This window comes from Candoia aspera, chromosome 7 (genome assembly GCF_035149785.1).
Source record: "Candoia aspera isolate rCanAsp1 chromosome 7, rCanAsp1.hap2, whole genome shotgun sequence".
Taxonomy (NCBI): Eukaryota; Metazoa; Chordata; class Lepidosauria; order Squamata; family Boidae; genus Candoia; species Candoia aspera.
Genome location: NC_086159.1, coordinates 78,199,234 through 78,222,032, shown reverse-complemented (window position 1 = coordinate 78,222,032; position 22,799 = coordinate 78,199,234). Strand labels below are relative to the sequence as shown.

The following is a 22,799-nucleotide window of genomic DNA, read 5'->3' as shown; positions in this document are numbered from 1 at the left end:
ATATTATTACAGATTTTGACTTATAGTTCATCAGAGAGAAAATTAAACACAAACATATGCACCCATACCCCCCACACAACATATCTTCCTAAACAAAAAGAAGAGACAGAAGAGAACAGTAAGCCCATTCTATGTGTTTTATTAAATGTTGGGTATCACTTCATGCTGTGATACTCAATATTTACTTCAGCAACATTACAATATTCATATTAATTGGTGAATATCAAAGCTGGGAGAACTACAGATCAAATGCAATTAAAAAATGCAGAGTGTTCCCTTCTTTTTAGAACTCAGATGCCACATTTTAGCAGTTAAATAATGAGAACTGCCAACCATTTTTCAGTAGCCTGCAGCAATTTTCGGTTTAAAAGAATCCCATACTGCACATCCCTAAGGCAGACCTACTTTTCCCGATGGAGTGCAATACTGAATACTTGCATTAATTAGATAATGATTAATCAGAGAATGTATGTGAAATGGATTGAACAATAAAAGTAATTTAGAAGTACTAACTATTTACCATGCATTTGGAGAGTAATACACATTTGTGAATAATGTTCAATACTTTTTTCATTTTTTAAATGATCTAACTTTATAATTTAAATGATATGGCTTCCTAATTTACAAGCAGCCATTCATTAAGTGTTAAGTTTACATTTATAATAAACACACTATGTGACTTTCCAAAGTGGGCATTTTCCCCTCAAATTCCTAATGTGTAAAATGAAAGCTGTAAGGCTGATACCCTACCCCAGTTCTAGTGTTTACCAAAAATCATGCAATTGTTCTGGATTAATCTATTGACTGACTGATTTGATTTATACACTACCTTTCTACTCTGGCAAGTAAGCTGTCCAGTTGAGCTTAACTCTTGGTGACAACATGTTCTATAGAAGTGGCTCCTATTATTCAATGATTTACAGAAGCCAAACAGTAGAGCAAACAATAGTATCACACTTAGTAGTCTCCCAACTATGATACAGCATTGTATCGGACTTAGTTGAGAGACCACAACTAAGTAGCCTGGAAAACAACAACAAGGACAACAACCCAGAAGAATACAGTAGTAAACTACTTCTATATTGTTGCCAGAAAAATTACTGATTAAGTCTATAAAGTCATCTATGAGTCAAGCTGAGCTCCAAGAAGACTGCATGCTCTAACCTTTTATATAGAGTAAAATTAAAACCTAAATTGGTAGACTCTACTGTGCTATGTTAGCAGTCTATCATCTCATTCTGATGCATGAACAGGCCACGTTGTGATACCAGGTGAGCATGACAACCCTGGTCTGTGCCCAGCTGCAGACACTGCTATTCTATCTAAATTTCAGGCTAGTTTTCCACAGCTCAGCTGAACATTGAAGTTATTTCCATGAAAAGGAGAAAAATACTCTGTGAATTTCCTGGAATAGTTGGACATTGTAGGATTATTGAAACTGAATCTGATGAATGGGAGAGCAACATGAGCTTCATGGACATAAAAGAACATATTTTATATAAAATATATAATTTGCAAGATTATTACCTTGAAAATGATATTTTTAAACCACTGTAGCTAGCTTTTCAGGGAACAACCTAATGGCTATTCATTTAAATATGTGAGCAATTCTCCCATTTAATTTATTTGAAGTTATTCCTGATGTTCCAGTTTAACACTAGGCAACCATTGTGGCATCATCTGATTCTCCAGTAAGAAGGGCACTTACAGTTCCTGGCCGTGGGTACGGCACTCTTCCTTGGAATGGGACCCACTGATAGTTGGGACCATCTCTGTGAGCATATGGACCCAGGAACACCCGTCTCACATCAGTCATGCTATACATACAAACAGCTGACCCTTTGAAGATGTTGCTAATATTGGGAAAAGCAGATGGGGGAAGACAGAAAGAAAAAAGTTTTTACATTTTTTCTAAATTAAGAAGGTTTTAGAAACATCCATGTAATTCACATAGACAGAGCATTACCCCCATTTCTATATACCTGTTTGCTTCAATGCCCTTTGCTCTGTTTTTTCCCTAGATTTCTTTTTCACTTAGATCAGTGAGACAGAGCTGGTCCTGTTCCTATATCACTCTAGGTGCATGGAAAGATTGCTGATGAGGTTCAGTTTCCTGGAGTTACTGAAAGCCAACAGCCAATCAACCTCAGAAAGAGCCTTGGAATTACTTATAATGTTAGTATTCTGTATTCTCTCAAGATCCCAAGCAAGATATAATCTTGGCAATGAAACAAGCTAACATGAAATTTGTACGAGCCAGTATCTCTCTGTAGCTGTATCGATCTATGCACTCTTTTGTACTGCGTGGTCACAATCTTTTTATGACTTTTCTTAAGAAAACTCCAATTCATTAACCTTTCAGCGTTCACTGGATGCTTCCAGTTCAAAGGTTAAGAAAATGCCTCCCTTTTTTCAAGGCATACCCTAACAAAGAAAGCTTTTCAAAACCGCCAGCCCCATTTGAGCTCTTCTATAAGTAAAACAGCATGTGCCATACCTGGAAGTTGTAAACACTGCATAGATTATTGGATTTTTAGGATCTTTTGAGTTCATTAGAAACACATCCTCTGTCAACAAAAGAAAGAAGGAAAAACAATTTAGTCAATTCATAATTAAACATGTAGCTGACCAGAGAATAAATTTGTATTCATAAATACAGTAGTTCATTAACTTACGGAGTTCATCGAAATGAGTGTCTATGCCGTTAGGTCCCGGCACAGAACACATTAATCGTGCTTTCAAAAAAGTTGTCCACTTGTTGACAAGGCTTCTATGTCCACCAAAGTCATTCTATAAAATAAAAAGTTCACACCAAAATTTTAAGAGCCTCCTGACTATCTAACCCTTGATTATGATATCTAAAATTACAGTATAAGATTTGATTTCCACCTTGCTAATATCCATGAGGAAGACTGCTCTACACTGAAAGAATGCCTCCATAGGTTGAAATTTACATTATGTTATGATCTTAAAGAGAATTTTTATAAAATGATGTATTGTTGGTACAAAATGCCAGATAAATTATCTAGAATGTATAAAGGCATTCAAAATGTATGTTGGAAATGTGAACAACATGAAGAGACATTCTATCATGCTTGGTAGACATGTAAAAAAGCTAAAAAAAATTGGATTCAAATGCACACATTGATACAGAGGATTTTAAAGATCAGTATTCAATTGAAGGCAGAATTTTTCCTTTTAGGACTCATGGATCACAATTAGAAAAGAGTCATGGAAGATTATTTCAGTATCTGATTACTGTGGTGAGATTATTATATGCACAAAGATGGAATGATTCAGCATTACCCACCATGGAGAAATAGTTGGTGAGATGGCCAGAACTTGCTGAGATGGCCAAACTGACTTCTTTGATTAGAGAAAGGTTATTATCAATGAGTGGAAACCCCTTATGGACTTTTGAGTAAAAAAGAACATGATTTTGTGATTTAAGGCTTTAATGATTAGAAAGAATAGGTTATAGAAAGAAGGGAATTATGATGTAATCTTAGAGGAGAGGTTTGATTAGAATTCCATGTAGAACTGCCAAGAGGAAGATCAGAAGTCACTTTTTTATATGGTTTTTTCCCATGTTTTCTCTTCCGTTCTTTTATTTTACTTTTTTCTGTCTCCTTGTTTGTCTCTTCTTTTCTTTTCTTTTTTTCTTTTTCACACTTAATATATTTTTTCTTTGAATGTATTTCTTATTATATATGTAAAATCTTTAAATAAAAACTATTAAAAAAAGAATGTAAGTCAGAAGAAGTGCTTCAGATCTTGCACAATCATTGCCCCTTTCTACTATTCTTTAAATATCCTTCATGTAAGCCTCATGTGGCGCAGAGTGGCAGGAGGCAGTATTGCAACTGAAAACTTTCCCTGCGACCCGAGTTTGATCCCAGCAGAAGCTGGATTCTCTTTGGGTAGCCAGCTCAGGTTGACTCAGCCTTCCATCCTTCTGAGGTCAGTAAAATGAGTACCCAGCTTGCTGGGGAAGGTGATGACTGGGGAAGGCAATGGCAAACCACCCCACTCTATAGTCAGCCAGGAAAACCTCAAAGGGTCAGACATGCCTCGGTGCTTGCACAGGGGACCTTTCACTATTCTTTAAGGCAGCCTGCCCTTTTCCAGTTTTTGATATAATCATTAAACTTAGTGGAACTCTTAAAACAACCACATTTTTTTTAAAAGCTCATATGAAAGTCTGGATATAAAAGACTGTTTTAATAAATATTGGAGAGGTAGTACATTAGCACAAAGTCAGAAGCACTTCATCTGGATCATTTTCAAACCATGAAGAGGAATTTTGAAGTACTTCACAAGAGTGCAGATGAACCTTTGTGGTCCAAAAACTGATAATGTGGGATGTAACCACTTTTGTCCCAGAAGAAATTCCATCATTAGGGTGCTATCACTGAGAAGACTTGGTCTTTTGGTCCTCCCCACTGGAAGGACCAGAAATAGGAGCTGCTGTTATTGAGGCTGGTGCTCTTTTAAAGAGTTGAGGCCTAGATGTTGGATTTTTTAGTTGACTATGACTGTAATAGAGAAATAATTGTACATTTGCTACTTTTTAAATTTGTTAGGAGAAAGTAGAAAAAATCTTTTTGCATTTTAGGGCAACCTGCAAATTCATGTTCTGCCTCAGCTTGAGGAACTGAAGTTTGCTCAAATTCATTCAGTTAATTAAAATCAGACTGAACCCAAAGTTATCCCTGATTGCTACATGCTAAATAATAACTGATATTTAATCCCTGGTAATATGCCAAAATATTTTGGTATAATAGTTTTCAGAAATGACTGTCATGACTGTATTTATGCCTCTGTACATCAGTCAAGATTTTACCTTACAGATCTGTCCTATTCTGGCATGCGTGGCTTTTCCAGAATGCTCCCCATCAATTGCATTTTCACGGAAGAAAAAATATATCTTGTCATCTTCTGGGTTGTCACTTTCAGGGATCAGATGAGCACTTATAAACCTGGGATCTGTAAAGGAAATGCAATGTATATCATGTCAGGTGTGCTTAGGTTTTTTCAACCCATGGTGAAGAAGTTCACACTGACTTTTCTCCAAAACTTTACAGCTTCCTGCAGTTCACTGGTGCAGGGTTTCGTGGCTGGTATCTGTTGGGCTTCAGGCTTTAGTGACCGTGGCCTAGAGAAGAGATTTCTGCAGACCACTTTGCCTCTGAGGATGCCAGCCACAGTTGCTGGTGAAATGTCTGGAAATGTGTTCTCCAGAACACGGTCACTAAACCCTGAAGCTCAACACTGCCCAACTTCCTGGAGTTTGCTTACTGCCCTACAGATTTAACTACAAACACATCCTTGGGAGTTATTTCAACCATGATTGATATAAATGACCTGAAAAGAAATGGATGAAGTTTTCTGAGGACTGGGCTGTAAGTGTAGAGACAATAGGGCTATGCAGTGCTTTATAGTCAGTTCTAAAAATTGATCTTGCATTTCACTGGCCTAGAAGACAGCAAATATAGTAAGATAATTTAAAGAAGAATTCAGTTCCCATTAACTCAGTTTTAAATCTGAGAAGAATCTGACTATGATTTAATCACAAAGAACTGAGGGAAAAAAGAAGCTTCTGTCTACACAAGATTTTTTTAAAAAAATTAATTGTATTAAAAATTGGATTGAGTTCTCATGGTATGAATATAAGTGATATATTTTTTCATGGATTTATATGGGTTCTTTCAAGAGGTATAACACATATGAAAACATATGTACAAGCTTCTGTAATGAGAATTACAAACAACACTTGGAAACTGCTTACTTACAACAAAAGAAAATAAATGAATCACCAGGTAGGTTGCAAACCCAGGAACCACTTATGTGTGTTGCAAAGAACAAAGTGTCATTTATTTCTGATCGCCGCTATATAGGACTGTATTATCAAGAAGATGTGCTCCTTAGCTCTGATCTGGCTCTTCTCATGCACTTGCCCAAAGTTACTGGCTCCAAATCCATATTGAAAGATTCAGCCAGCAAGGTTAGTGGGACTATTTTACATGTACATCTGGTCCGTTTGATCTTGAGTGGCTACTGAACATTGTAAGCAGTGTTCCCTCTAAGTTCTGACATGCCATGTGTGGAAAAAATCATTTTCTGCAGCTTTTCCCAAACCAAGGGCAAATGTGTGCACCACAATACGAGTATATGAGTAAATTGCAAATACAAATACGACAGCAATTATAATTTTATTTCTGCTTAATTTCAAATTTATTTATTTATTTATCAAAGGTACATGGCTACCTATCTTAAATACAATAATCCTAGGTGGTCCAAAACAAAACCAATAAAAATGTTACAACAATCATTTCATCCATACACCAAGCAGTACAATTCCCTTCCACTATGCTCCAACTGATAATTGCAATCAATATTTGTAAGCATTTAAAACTGCTTCTTTTTTTGGGGGGGGGGGAATTTGGTATTGTAATGAAAGAAAAAGAAAAAAGAAAAGCATTATACAAAAAGCATTTTGATAGCCTCTTCATTTTTTCCTATTCTTTCTGACTTCACCAAAACTTTAATTGCTATTATTATTAATTTAAAATTTGTAATTTTTATAAAGTTAACAGTGATAATATGAATAGAGCCAGTTTGGTGTAGTGTTTAAGGCATCAGGCTAGAAACTGGGAGACCGTGAGTTCTAGCCTCCCCTTAGGCACAAAGCCAGCTGGATGACCTTGGGCCAGTCACTTTTTCTCAGCCCTAGGAAGGAGGCAATGGCAAACCAGTTCTGAAATTCTTGCCAAAGAAAACTGCAGGGACTTTTCCAGGCAGTCTCTGAGAACTGGACACAATTGAACAGATTAAAAAAAAACAAACAGTGATAATGGATCTCATGTGGTCCAAAACTCAATAGATATTAATTAAACAGGAAGTTGCAAGTCACAGTCATGTGATGTCCCCTTTAATGATTGCAGGTGATTTGTTTAACAACTGTGGTGGAAGTGAGGTCATAAGTCCATCGCAGTCACATGATGTCTCACTTAATGACCGTGTCACTTAGCAACAGAGCTGCCAGTCCCAATTGTCATTGTTAACCAAGGACTACCTGTACTTAGATTTCAGGTACTTTTAAGAACATTCTGCATAATACAAGTAATCCTTGATTTATGACCACAATTGGGATCGGAATTTCCATAGTAAGCTGCTGCAGTTGTAAGCCAGGTCACCATGTAACCAGAACTGATTTTATTACCATTTTTATGGCAGCTGTTAAGTGAATCATGGGTTGTTAAGCGAATCCAGCTTCCCCAATGGACATATTTTTGCCAGAAAATGGCAAAAAAGTTGCAAAACATGATCACGTATGACCATGGGACACTGCAACCAGTTGTAAATGTGAGCCAGTTGCCAAGCACCTGAAATGCAATCATGTGACCACGGGGGTGTGTGTGACATTTTGTGACCTTTTGCAATGCTTGGAAGTGCTTTATGACCCATTCTGAGGCTGTTGTAACTTTGGACCGTCATTAAACGAATGATCGTCAGTGGAGGACTACCTGTAAAAAAGACTTATTTGATCGTTTGTTCCACAGTTTCTACTCTACCCCTTTCACAAGGTCCTGGGCAGTTCACATAAGCAATAACCAGCTGATTGAAACCACAAAATTTACACCCATTATAAATAACATGAAACTTTAGTCATTAAAAAGTCAAATTAAAAACTGAAATAAAACTGAAACCGGCAAAACTTCTTTTATCCAGACTTCTCTTTCCACAATGGCTAATCAGGTTTTTGTGGGGACTGGAATCCTGCTTCCACTCTATTTCCAGCAACTTTCAAGTGCACCATCTCTTTAATCCCACACTTGTTTTAAGCACCATTTTAATATATATGCATGCAGGTGTGATTTGTAGAACCAGTTACAAAGTGGGTTACAGCAGACGTAAAGAGTCCCCTTTGATCCGCCAGCTATACATCTGCCTTCATCAACAACATTAGTCTATAGAGTAATCCAACAATTGGTTTATACATATTCCAAAAAATACACAATGAAGTAAGTGTTAGGATTAAAGGGTTGACAAAACCTTTCCCCTCCCCAGTTTCAATCTGTGGTGAAGTGTGCTAAAAATAACAAAAGCATTTTTAAAGCAACACCAACCATACTTAAACATGATTTAGCATGATCAAAGAAGGATAAAGGCACAAGTTGCTTTTAAGAACATGCCGGTAAGCTTTCTCAACATCAACTGGGCCTCTGATCTCAGTGCAGATGCTGAAAATAGAACTTGGTTTGCAACAATTGAAGTAAGAGAGAGAATTACTAAAAAAAGGAAAAGCAAGCAAGCAATATGTATTTGTTTATTGTTGTAGTGGTGGTGGTGATGATTACTACGATCGTCTGATTAGCATATGCAACATGCACTCTTTTCAATCTCCTTTTCTAAATTCTTGCAACAGTGAAGTCAGGGTGGGTGCTCAGTCAGAACTCCACAGATATTCCTTATGTTCCTTTTCCATTAAGAATTTTAACTGGCAGATCATAATGAGACACCATTGATATAAGGAACATGACTAAAATGGAGACTTGATGGTGAGGACTTTTAGGATTCCTTGTTCTCCTAATAGCACAGCTTTTATTACTCTCAGGATTTCAAATTCACATTAAAACCACACACACTTACTCTGTTCTAATACTCTAAAGACTCTAAAGCAGGGTTGGGCAACGTGTCTACCAGGTACTATTGAACTCCAACTCCCATCATCCCTTATACCTATAGCCAATGAAAGAGAAGTCAAAAGTTGCATTTCAGCAATTCCTTGTCCAACATCAATATACAGGTAGCCCTCGTTTAATGACCACAATTGAGACCAGATTTTTGGTTGCTAAGCAAAGCGCTCATGAAGTGAATCCAACCCAATTTTATTACCAGTTTTTGGTGGTTGTTAAGCAAATCACTGTGGGCATTAAGCAAACTATGTGGTTCCCCATTGATTTTGCTTGCCAGAAGCTGGGTGTGAAGGTTGAAAATGGCTATCACGTGACCATGCGATGCTGTAATTGTCATAAATTTGAACCAGTTGCCAAGCATCCAAATCATGATCACATGACCATGCAGATGCTGCGATGGTCATAAATGTGAGAACCAGTCGTACGTCTTTTTTTTCCCAACACCGTTGTAAGTTTGAACCATCACTAAACAAATGGTTGTTACGTGAGGACTGCCTGTACTGTTAAACTCCCTTCATGCCCTAAAGCATTTCTTTTCTGTTGCAATGATCAAAGAAAAAAAAACAGTAAAAGAAAATAGAATTCTCATCTCAAAACTCCTATAGTGAGACATCCACATACATACTCACATACAGCATGGTAATCTCCCAAAAATATTTAATGAGGGACAACTCTTTTATGGGAATCATGTGCCAGAAGGTGGAACTAAAGCTTTTAAGTTACTACGGTAATAATTCAGATAATTCATTTTGGAATTATTAGCTTACAAGTTTGTATTATTTTACTCTGTTGTAGTGTACAGTGTTGAATGCTTAAGTGCTATTAACCAGTGATGAAATAATAAGCCCAAAGATCTATCAATCTTAAAAATATGTTAACAAGAAGAGTATCAAATAGCTTGCGTCTACCATGAACTAGTACAACATGAAACATCCGACTGAAATCAAACACTGTCTCCAGGAAATATGAAGTTAAAGTTTTATAAACCTTTAAAAATTAACTTCAAACCATGCAAGGAATAGAGGTGTGTATGTGTGTGTGTGTGTGAGTGTGTTGTCATTTAGAGGCTGCCTGATTCCTGTAGGAACAATACAAGAAAAGAGGCAATTCATGAGTGACCCAAAGACAAACTGATAAACAGAAAAGCCACCCAACAGGAGCAAAACCCTGACCTTGATCCTATGCATACCTCTATATGATCAGATCAAGTGTTGTTGTTTATTCGTTTAGTCGCTTCCGACTCTTCGTGACTTCATGGACCAGCCCACGCCAGAGCTTCCTGTCGGTCGTCAACACCCCCAGCTCCCCCAGGGACGAGTCCGTCACCTCTAGAATATCATCCATCCATCTTGCCCTTGGTCGGCCCCTCTTCCTTTTGCCCTCCACTCTCCCTAGCATCAGCATCTTCTCCAGGGTGTCCTGTCTTCTCATTATGTGGCTGAAGTATTTCGGTTTTGCCTTTAATATCATTCCCTCAAGTGAGCAGTCTGGCTTGATTTCCTGGAGGATAGACTGGTTTGATCTTCTTGCAGTCCAAGGCACTCTCAGAATTTTCCTCCAACACCACAGTTCAAAAGCATCTATCTTCCTTCTCTCAGCCCTCCTTATGGTCCAGCTCTCGCAGCCATATGTTACTACGGGGAACACCATTGCTTTAACTATGCGGACCTTTGTTGTCAGTGTGATGTCTCTGCTCTTAACTATTTTATCGAGGTTTGTCATTGCTCTTCTCCCAAGGATTAAACATCTTCTGATTTCCTGACTGCAGTCAGCATCTGCAATAATCTTCACACCTAGAAATACAAAGTCTTTCACTGCTTCTACATTTTCTCCCTCTATTTGCCAGTTATCAATCAAGCTGGTTGCCATAATCTTGGTTTTTTTGAGGTTTAGCTGCAAGCCAGCTTTTGCACTTTCTTCTTTCACCTTCATCATAAGGCTCCTCAGTTCCTCTTTGCTTTTAGCCATCAAAGTGGTATCATCTGCATATCTGAGATTGTTGATGTTTCTTCCAGTGACTTTAACTCCAGCCTTGGATTCCTCAAGCCCAGCATGTTGCATGATGTGTTCTGTGTAGAAGTTGAATAGGTAGGGTGAGAGTATACAGCCCTGCCATACTCCTTTCCCAATCTTAAACCAGTCCGTTGTTCCGTGGTCTGGTCTTACTGTTGCTACTTGGTTGTTATACAGATTCTTCAGGAGACATACAAGATGACTTGGCATCCCCATACCGCTAAGAACTTGCTACAGTTTGTTATGGTCCACACAGTCAAAGGCTTTAGAATAGTCAATAAAACAGAAATAGATGTTTTTCTGAAACTCCCTGGCTTTTTCCATTATCCAGCAGATATTGCCAATTTGGTCCCTAGTTCCTCTGCCTTTTCTAAACCCAGCTTGTACATCTGGCAATTCTCGCTCCATGAATTGCTGAAGTCTACCTTGCAGGATCTTGAGCATTACCTTACTGGCACGTGAAATGAGTGCCACTGTTCGATAGTTTGAACATTCTTTAGTGTTTCCCTCTTTTGGTACGGGGATATAAGTTGATTTTTTCCAGTCTGATGGCCATTCTTGTGTTTTCCAAATTTGCTGGCATATAGCCTGCATTACCTTGACAGCATCACCTTGCAAGATTTTGAACAGGTCAGCTGGGATGCCGTCATCTCCTGCTGCCTTGTTATTAGCAATGCTTCTTAAGGCCCATTCAACCTCACTCTTCAGGATGTCTGGCTCTAGCTCACTGACCACACCGTCAAAGCTATCCCCGATATTGTTATCCTTCCTATACAGGTCTTCTGTATATTCTTGCTACCTTTTCTTGATCTCTTCTTCTTATGTTAGGTCCTTGCCATCTTTGTTTTTGATCATGCCCATTTTTGCCTGGAATTTACCTCCAATGTTTCTTCTTTTCTGGAAGAGGTCTCTTGTCCTTCCTATTCTATTGTCTTCTTCCACTTCCACGCATTGCTTGTTTAAAAATAATTCCTTATCTCTTCTGGCTAACCTCTGGAGTTTTGCATTTAATTGGGCATATCTCCCCCTATCACTGTTGCCTTTTGCTTTCCTTCTTTCTTGGGCTACTTCTAGTGTCTCAGCAGACAGCCATTTTGCCTTCTTGGTTTTCTCTTTCTTTGGCATGTATTTTGTTGCCGCCTCCTGAACAATCTTGCGAACTTCTGTCCATAGTTCTTCCGGGACCCTATCTACTAAGTCCAGTCCCTTAAATCGATTCTTCACCTCCACTGCATATTCCTTAGGAATATTAGTGAGCTCATATCTAGCTGATCTGTGGGTCTTCCCTAATCTCTTTAGTCTGATCCTAAATTGTGCAATAAGAAGTTCGTGATTGGAACTACAGTCAGCTCCAGGTCTTGTTTTTACCGACTGTATAGATGTCCACCACCTTTGGCTGCAAAGGATGTAGTCAATCTGATTTCGATGTTGTCCATCTGGTGAAGTCCATGTATAAAGCTGTCTCTTAGGTTATTGGAAGAGAGTGTTTGTTATGCAGAGTGAGTTGTCTTGGCAAAATTCTATCAGCCTATGTCCTGCTTCATTTTGTTCTCCCAGGCCATGCTTACCTGTAATTCCAGGTGTCATTTGACTGCCCACCTTAGCATTCCAGTCTCCTGTGATGAAAATAACATCCTTTTTAGGTGTGTTGTCCAGTAGGTGCTGCAGATCCTCATAGAACTGCTCTACTTCAGCTTCTTCAGCATTTGTGGTTGGGGCGTATATTTGGATCACTGTGATGTTAGATGGCTTGCCCTGAATTCGAATTGAGATCATTCTATCATTTTTTGGATTGTATCCAAGCACTGCTTTAGCCAATTTACTTTTAATTATGAAGGCTACTCCATTTCTTCTGTGGTCCTCTTGTCCACAGTAGTAGATCTGGTGGTCATTTGATGTGAAGTGGCCCATTCCAGTCCATTTCAGTTCACTGATGCCCAAAATGTCTATCTTTAATCTTGACATCTCACCAACAACCACATCCAATTTGCCCTGGCTCATAGATCTTACATTCCAGGTTCCAATGGTGTGTTGATCGGATTCGCCATTCACCACCAGCACCATCGGCCGCTAGCCGTCCTTTCAGCTTTGAGCTAGCTGCGTCATCACATCTGGGGCTAGTTGAGCTCATCCTCTGTTCCTCCCCAGTAGCATTTTGACCATCTTCCGACCTGGGGGTCTCATCTTCCGATGGTATACTGACATATCTCTGGTTGTACTGATCCATTTAGTTTTCACGGCAAGAATACTGGGGTGGCTTGCCATGACCTTCCCCAGGGATCGCATTTAGTCTGATCTCTCTGTCATGCCCTTCCCGTCTTGGGTGGCCCTTCACGGTTTAGCTCATGGCATCACTGAGGTGCTCAAGCTCCAGCACCACGACAAGGTAACGATCTTTTGCTGAAGTCAGATCAAGTACATGATCTGAAATATTCTGATCTTATTAGTCATTGTAGGAGTAGAGCCAGGCTAGTCTATGGTAACCAAAATCAGGAGGAGTCTGGTAGAAAAGATGCAGCTAGACTCTGGATTTCTGATCCTGTTACTCAGATAACTCAGATTCCTGCAGGTAACATTTATCCCCTGCCCACCTCCTTAACTGGTTGCAGTGACACTGGATCTTCTGTTAAAGCTTTTCCTTCATTTCTGTTCAGAGTAACATAGTATTACTGTCGATGGAAATATTGGCACAAAATATTCCACTATACAGGAGCTATTTTCAGATTTATTCTTGAGAAAAGTCCTACTGAATTAGAAATAGTGAAATGCCAAAAATAGAATTAATTAGACCATATTTGTTAGCTTGGGACTTCTATTTTAATACAGCTGGAGTGTAGGTTATGAGAAGGAGACTGCTTAACGTACAATTAGCTAAAACGCCTTGCTAAATTTATAGGGAAGGGAGAGCTTATCTTTTTTCTTAAAGATTGTTAAGTAAGGTAAGCATCTTTCCTTTTGTTCTATGCTTCTTATGAGAAGGAAAAACATTTCTTTCTCTGGAAAATTGTCAAATGCAATGCTTCATATTCAGAAAAGCCTATTAAGGAGAAAGAAAGGGGAAAATGTTGAGCTGTGGTATAATTAGCAGTTCCCAAGGCCTTTGTTCTTAAGGAGAAAACAATAGTTTTGATTCTCTGTAATGACTAATTATATGACGAAGTGAAAAAAAAGTGTGAAATTATATGTAATTCTTCAAGTAAATTAGATTCCTTACAAAACAATCCCTATCAGCTGCTCAGCCTATTTAATTTTAAGGAGGTAATTTTCTTTGCCAGCCGCATATAGATTAGGTAATCTGAACAAGAAATCCAAAGAAGAAATCTGATTTATACACTGAACTTTAAGGAATCCGACCAGTGCAAAATTGATCCTCAGGAGTTGAGTGATCACTTGACTTTTGCACATGATTTGGCTAATTCAGTTATCATAGGAAACTTCCATAATTTCCACCACATCCATTGGTGGTTCAAGTAATGTCTCTCGGTGGGGACCACTGGATATTTCATTTGCCATCTAGGAATGAGGGTGCATACAGTATATGGAACAGACGCCATATACTGGAGAGGAGTGCCTTGGGTACGATGCACCCAGTGGTCTCCCTTCCCTGCATGTATCAACAAATTATCCTCAGCACTGCCATCTCTTTTTCCTTCACCCCTGGGTGCAGTTACAGTACCACAGAAAAGACAAGAATAGGCCAGAGGAGACCAAGAAAACACAAACATAGAATTTAAAATTCAGAAACTCCAATAAAACACAGCTATAAAATTTAAAATACAGAACAAAAACAAAACAAAATGCTCTGAAACAATTAATAACAAGGATATCACCTGGCTTCTGCAAGCCACAGCTATTGCAAGAAACTTGGCAACCTTTGCAGTTGTTGTCCAAGTTAGGTCTTGCAGAACGAAGACAGTGATTTCTTGATCAGAAAGAAAACTAAGGTTTCTGATAATTGGGTTTATGGGTCATGGGTGGTACAATGGGTAGTGCAGCAATCCATGGGTTATTGATTCTACCTCTGTATCTGAGCAGAAGCACGTACGATGGTTGTGTGGGAGACAAGGCACCAGGCCAGAAACCAGGAGACTGAGTTCTAGTGCCACCTTAGGTCCAAAGCCAGCTGGGTGATCTCGGCCAATCACTCTCTTTCAGCCCTGGGAAGGAGGCAATGGCAAACCACTTCTGAAATCTTGCCAAGAAAACTTGTCCAGACAGTTGCTAGGAGTCAACACTGACTTGAAGGAGTGCATGTGTGCATGGGCATGCACGTGCACGTGCGTGAACACACACACACACACACACACAAAGCTTGGAAAGGATTCTTCACCTCTTCACCAGTGTGTTCAGCACTGGAGGATCATCAATAATGCCAATTATGGGTACTGCTCCTGAACAGACCGAAAGTTGAGGGGAATGCATTAAGTTCCCCTTCAGCTTGAACAGGAATACAAGTGCAAAGTCCTGATCTGGATTTGTGGCAATATCTGATGTCATAAAAGATAAAGGATTTTCACGCAATATAGAATGTGGAACTGATGCTCTGTTCACAATTTATCTTTCCCAACAAACGTGAAGTATTTCTACACCTGCCTAAGTCCTGATTCTCTGCTTCTTGATGTTTCATTTTCACTCTCTTTCTTTCTTGTTCTGCTGCATTTAAACATTCAATACTTTGTAGACACAGAGACAGCTACAAATCTGGGATCACATTGAATATAATTTTGTGGGGCTTGTAATTAATTTTCACAGCTAGTGTAGACAAATTTGACACAAAATCTATTAAAGGAAGATTAAACCCATGGTGCAGTAAAGTTTGAAATAAGCACTGGTTGAATGATTTTGTTGTTTTTTTTTTTTTTACACTAACATGTCATGTTAGTGAAATTCATCACAGCATAGAAACAACAGTTGGAAGGACCGAGCACAAAAAATAATCTTCATTACCCATTTGATATTCAGTGTTTTTGCATCAATTATGACAGCCGTTTGGTATTCATGTGGATAGAATGTATAATTTCCAATTTAATTTAGCAGTAAAAATGTGAGGAACAAACCCCAGTAGTTTCGTTATTTATGGATTGATCTCTAATTGATATTGTTGATTTTTTTTCTGCCTAATAAATAAATTGGAGGGTGAAGGGAGATGGTTGGCATTACACTGAAAAGAATGGAAAGCGAATTGGTTGCCTGACCACACCATTCATCTTCCTGTCACGATATGCGTGCTCTCCTTCTTGGCAGTTTAAAGGTCAACTTCAGTTCACTAAAGTTTGTCGTGCATTCACCCTAACGCACACTCTGAAACATTAACACTCATACACGTTTGCAGAGACTCTGATAATACAGCGAGTTTGCCGTTTCCACAATTGGAATACGTCAGCCTTCTGTTTCCATAGGGAATGTCTGTAAGAAGCCATGTGGCCGTGTCATTATTAATGGAAGGTTAGCCCTTGTACACTTGTAAATCAAGTGTGAACAACTTAAAGGGGCAAATGATTTCAACAGGCTGCATTTGAAACGACAAATTTCTTCATAAACAAGGAACAGGGTGCTTCCCACAGAGGTGCTGACCGGCCACTGAGAATGGGGACCTTTTATAACCTCTCTCCCATCCTTGGCAACAAGTCTGTGTTTAGTAACTTTGCTACGGCCACTGACCAGCATCGGCTACCTACCCTACGTACATTTCGATGTCAGGAGGCGATGCATTTCACTGCCTCATCAAAGGCAAGGAAAACATTTGAACTAGAAAACATATATTTTAACTAGTATTCCCACCGTAGATTAATTCCCTTTTTTAAAGCTGAGAATAAAGGAGGGTGAAGAATCAGAGGCAAAAGAAAAATGGAAATAAATATGAATCCCATGTCCCAGATAAGGCAACAGGTGGGGAAGATGTCTGCAAAAAACCTCCATTGCAGCACGATTCTTTGGGTATGTGGAAAAGGTAGCAATGTTACAGGCTAGAAATGAAGGGGTTATTTTGCTAAAATGGAAATATTCCTCTAGATAGGTAATCACACTGTACTCTTCCACTTCATTTATCTTGCTGTTAAAGTAATTGAAAATACATTTTCTTTACAAAATCGAGACAAGCTGTGCAAGGAAGGAAATAAATCATCATACGCCTAATTCTGACAGCGTTATTGTTGGTTAACTTGCTGGGCTCAGATGCAGATGCATAACTTCCAACCACCTTCAAATCATAATGCAAAAATCTAGGGATGGATGTCTCCCATCTTTCTCTTAGACTGTATTTTAACTTTTCTCGACTCACTTTAAGATCCCTTTATTTGCCTGCTTTGCCAGACTCTGTGTCTGTCCACTTCCATATCCTATTTCTATTATTTCCTGTGATGTTTTCTATCAGATCCCTACCGCTTATCTTTTTATTCCCTGTCCTCTGATTGCCTGTATGGAATCCTCGTGGCAAGTATTTGATCTTCTTGCCAATCGAGACAATACTCTTTGCGTATTTATATACAGGAGACTTGGTTAAGCCCATGTACTGCCTACAAAAGATTCCTGGGTTTTCCAGGGACAAACAACAAATTGGGATAGGAAATCTATTACCTGAAGCCATAGATTGGGCTAAGGGAAGAAATAGTTTTGTCTGATCAAAAGCAGTCGTTGACGTTCCTGCTCAATGTCATCTAGAGTTAATGTCAGAAAGACTCCTGAGTCCTTACAAATATGTAGATGACATCTCAACTTTCAAAGAGATGTTATTCTACAACCATTGAACAAGCATGGACTTAAGATGGACTCTGCCCTCCCACCCAAAAAAAATTCCTATCCCTAACATAGAACACCTTTCTAAGCAGAAATGTTCCATAACCTTCTCTCACCAATTAGCCCTGGACCACTTTCACAGATGTCTTCTCCCAGAGTTCAAGGTGTAAAATGTAGTACAGGGTATAGCACTGTTTTTCACTTGGGGGGAATTAAAAGAAAAAAAAAAGGGGGTCAATAAATAACCCAGTTCATTACATACATAGCTTCTGGGAATCTGCAACACTACATGCACATATGTGTGTGCATGCACACACACACACACATATATGTATATATATTTGTTCTTTCAAGTCAGAGTTGACTCAACAAGTCTGTGCAGTTTTTTAGGCAGTACTTTCAAAAGCCGTTTGCCATTGCCTTCTTCCCAGAGCTGAGAGAAAACAGCTAAGGTCACCCAGAGTTTTGCATGCCTCAGGCAGCTCTAGAAGCCAGGTTTCCCCACTCCTAGAACAGAATCTTAACCACTAGACTAAACTGACTTTTACAAAGCTACTTAGCAAAATTACATCGTTCTCTTAGCACATTCAAGGTATTTTAGTGATTCTTCAGTTTGTTGAAAATACTGTAAACTTCATAAACCAGTGATTATAGATTGTAAACCACTGTCTATAAACCTGGATTAGTTTTTTTCAAATGTAGCTGAAAATTACCAGGTATAATTCTCCTAGTCTTCCCTTCCCTTCCCTTCCCTTCCCTTCCCTTCCCTTCCCTTCCCTTCCCTTCCCTTCCCTCTTTTCTTTTCAACTGCCAGTCGAGCCCTGGTCTTCCTGGTCTTCCACCCAAACACTGAGACTGCTTACCTTTATATAATGGTTAATGGATGGTCTTAATAGATTGTCAACAAATGAGCCTGAAAATGATGGGCTTTCTCATCTTTCCCATAACATAATTGTATGTTGTTTTAATTTTTAACACAAAATGATTCCATTTTCTACCTTGTACATACTGCACAGAGAAAAAGTGAGAAGAATGCTCAAGGGTGCAGTTTTTGAATTGTATTACCTCAATGCCTCCCTTTTAAAAATCTCCTTCACCGAAGCCTAGCCATATAGTACATATGCAAAAAAATCAAATACTATTTAAAAGCTGTAAAATAATCAGAATTATTTTAAAGTGCAGGCAGGATATCATATAAACCTTTATTCTTAGCCTTAAAATCTCCATGGATATAGTAAAATAGCACATCAAAGAGAATGTTTGTACATCCTGTTGAAAATATCCACCCGTCTTTGCCTGTCACCTCCTCGTCTGCGCCCCTGCCCCATCTCTAATTGCCAAGGAGCTTGAGCTGTGGGACTTCTGCATACATAACAGAGGTGAGGAAAACACATGGACCTCAAGAAATGCCATAAATGATTTTGAAAAGGGAGTCCTAGGCTTTCTCTTTATATGCAACAGACCACCTTAAATTAAGCAGAAGACATGCAAGAACATGCAAGTTGGGGGATTCAATACATAACAAAAGCCAGTGTGATATGAATAAAGCAAACTGAACATTGTAATGAGTGGCATGTACATAGTTAATATGTCATATTATCAGCAGGGCCCTAACTATGCATATTTTGAAGGCCGGATACCTAGGAGTGCAGCTCTGGGTAAAGTTTGGCAGCTGTTCTTCCAGTAATGTAGAAGACCACAATCCGAGTGGCTAAATGGGTTGTTGTTATATGCATAGTTTCTATGTCTAAGCTGTGGAACTATATGCACTAGACTTAGACATTGCCGAAGAGGCAACCACCAACCATTACTAATGGGAGTAGTCCTGAGGGCAAGAACTGGACCTGCAGCCAGTAGTTCAACATCACCTTCCATGCCCTAACCTCAATTTTAGGCAACCCTAAAGCTGAGGAGGGCATCTACAACCCCTCTGGGTGCTAAAGTATAGATCTTAAAAATTTTGTTTGGAGTTACTCAGGGGCATTATTGCTAGCATGAAGGCATACCTGGGCTCCATACAGTCCTTCGGCTAAGGTTTTAGCTTGAAACTGTTTCAAAGGAGCCAGTATTAACTTGCCTGCTCTTGTGAAATAGACGTAGCTAAAGCGGTGTCCCTCCAAAGGGTCAGACATGACTCGGTGCTTGCACAAGGGAACTTTCACCTTTCACACAGTGAAATAGAGTCATTTGATGTCATTTAAAGAACTTAATGATGTCCAGGAGACATAATCATGATGAGCCCTCTGTGTTCCCTTGGCGTGGGAGTCCACTCCCAGGTGTTGGAAGGTGCAGACCTATTTGGTTGGGTTCCCCTCTATGTTCCAACTTTGAATTTTGACTCTTTTGAAGAAGACCATAATGTTAGATTTTTGGAAATTTACCACCAACCTATTTTCCTTGCAATATTAGACTGCAGCATTCATTGCCTTTTTGAGTCCTATTGGAGAATGAGAAATAAGGACCGTATAATACTGAGATTTTCTGGTCTGCTAATTTGGGGGCATGGCTGTCAGAGTTGTTCACTGATTCAGTCATGGAATTAATGAACAGATTAACAGGGAAAGGGCCAGGATGCATCTCTGTCATACACCTCACTGTATATTTATCACCCCAGAGAGCACTCCATGGTTGTAACACCTTACTGTCAGAAAGGAATTAGCATATAGTTTCAGTACCAAATAAAATAGGTGTCTGTCTGTAGCAGTGTGTTCTTGAGCTTATCCACAGAATATTCCTAGCTATAGAATCAAAGGCATAGTCGAAGTCCAGAAATGTCACATATATAGATTTTATATTGTGCACATATTTGTGAATAAGATGGTATAATACTAAAATTTGTCTGTAGTTGACAGGCCTTCCCTAAACCCAGTTTGTTCATACCCCATAATTCCTTCCAATTCCATCCATGTCTAAAGTTTGCTTTGCATATAATTTGCTTACAATACTTAATAGACTAATAGGTCTCTAATTTTCAGGATCGTCCTTATTATTTTTCTTATAAATAGGGACAATTCTTGCAATCCCACAATCCTTTGGAATCTGGCCTCTCTGCTGGATAAGTGTAAACAAATTGCCAAAGGTAGTTTGGGAGATCTAGTGTAAATGAAACATTTGAAGAATTTTAAGGCAAATCAGGCCAGTTTTTGTACTACTTGCAAAGTATCATGGAAATAGAAAGGGATTTAACAATTTGTGACCTTTTAAGAAGAAAACTTACTGAATTACTGAAATACTGAATTACTGAAATAATGTGTGGGCATCAACTAATATGAACAATTAAAGATGAAATTCCAAAAAGATTTTATTGATAAAAAACACTTTATTTGCATTCTTAGAAATTCCTTTGTTTTTCAAGCAGTGACCTCTTTTTTGCTGCATGAATCAACCTAGCATTGTTTTAGTAATAAAATTTATTGACAAATGATCTTTGTCAGTTCGTCTATTTATTCAATTTTTACAGCTGCCATGTGATTCTAAAAAACACCAGAAAAATAAACAAAAGTAATTAAAGCACATTGCAGTGGAGGAAACTCATTCAAAGCATTCAAGCTGCACTACAACCCTAGCTGAAATGAACAGGAGTTACGAGAAATAGTCTTCAAGCAGAATAACACCAGGCTTGGCAACTGTGCCAAGGAGATCGGAATTTGCAAACCCCATTCTCCCGCTCACCAATGACATTACGTAGCCTGGTCATGAAACATCTGCAGGATAACAACCAAGAACACAGAAGATCAACCCTGAGCTATATACAGTATATTCTCTACTATAAGAGAATAATCCATGCCCAGGGAAGAAGTTATCTAAAAACCTTTCCATAATAATCTTGCCATAAAAGCATACCATTTTCAATAAATTCAATGCCTCTTGTTTGATTAAATTATTCAGTAACAAAAAGAACCCCTTAAAAATGAAATAAATGAATGGTTGGTATACCTTTTGCTATAACTGCAGAATGAATGATCTGCGGAATTATTTTCATAATTAATTTAATGTAACATGTAGCTGTTTGAGCAATTGGGGAATACAGTATCCTCTTTTTGTTAAAGCTTGTAACAGTACCTAAAGTCACACTAGAATTGTCCTCAGAACTCCATGGCTTTTTATTCCAAATAAATAAGAACTCAGAACTATTTCAGAGTGGAAAGCTGGGCTGCTGACACTGATAGCTTAATAGGATTGCATTTGTGCCCCATAATGGAGCTTCCTCGGTTAAGTATTTTCATCTGTGCAACACTCTAGGAGTCAACTGGTCATGGCTTTATGCACATGGCGTTCCTAATCCCTCTCCTTCCCACCCCGCTTTGTGGTCCATGTGCTGCAGTCTCATCACACTTAACCTTTGCCATGGTGTCTCCAAAGAAGAATTTGCTTCACTCCATTCATGCCTGATCTCTGTTTGGCAAACTACATCCCAGTGTCTCACTAGGCCTTTGTGCTGCACACACTAATCCAATTGTTCCCATTCTGCACACTCTGGGTCAACAATCAGGCTGTTGCCAGAAACTAATTAATTTGCAAACAGTCCCAATTTTCACAGAGGGAGAGCTATTGAGAGTGATGTCATCAGAAGTGATCAGGCCGTGACAGCTGGCATTACTGCAGCTCCCACTTTTCTGTGAAATTCTCCTCACTCATTTTCCCCATACCCAGATCCTCAGCTGAGGCAGTCAGCTGTTCATTTCATCCTGCCCACCAGGCTCTGAATAGGGTGGCCCTAAAGAAGGAATTTGCATTGACAGGGTCAATTGTTAAAAAAAAATTGTTAAAAAAAAAAGGAGGATAGAGCTACAGAGGGAGAAGATAAAATTATGTATGTTGAGTTCTGTGACAAAAATTCTATTGAGATCAATAAGTCGTGCATAGGAAAGGTGAGCTACTGTCTTCCCTACATAAGAAATCTGTAAGGTGGAAATAAGGCATTTTGGTGGCAGAGCATAAAATACTGCCCAACTGGATAATAAATTACTACTTAACCTTTGCTGAATATGAAGACCGACATTTGGGATCAGGAGAGGAGCTTCTTGCTGTCTGTGTGCTCCCAGCCTCTCCTCCAAGGAAGACATGCGCCATCACCTCTAATAATTTCCTGGAAGCTGATTAAGACCTTCCTATCTAGGAAGGAGCTCGGTGAGTAATTGTTCTCTCTGGCTTAGTGAATTCTTTTTTTCAAAGTTTAAGTATTCCTGATAGCTACGAGTTGTGCTTCTCCACCACTGTGTTATACCTTATCTTACAGAGCAGTGAAAGGCAGTGGCTTTTTTTCCCTTTGATCTCTGCGGTGTTCGGTGACCAGAGGACAGCATGAAGGGAAAAGAAAATTGGAGAGGTTGGGATGAAAATAGGTGCTTA

The 22,799-nt window shown here is 39.0% G+C and overlaps 1 protein-coding gene across 1 annotated transcript in view; it reads right to left on the bottom strand.

The window, feature by feature from the left end:
* SEMA3A (semaphorin 3A) overlaps positions 1–22,799 on the bottom strand; it is a 203,088-nt gene that overhangs the window by 22,067 nt on the left and 158,222 nt on the right. Inside the window, exons 8-11 of the mRNA XM_063309367.1 lie at positions 4,844–4,986; positions 2,676–2,790; positions 2,498–2,567; positions 1,709–1,853 (exon numbers count right to left, since the gene is read on the bottom strand). Of these exons, the coding sequence (XP_063165437.1) occupies positions 1,709–1,853; positions 2,498–2,567; positions 2,676–2,790; positions 4,844–4,986 (473 nt within the window). The remainder of the gene's footprint in view (positions 1–1,708; positions 1,854–2,497; positions 2,568–2,675; positions 2,791–4,843; positions 4,987–22,799) is intronic.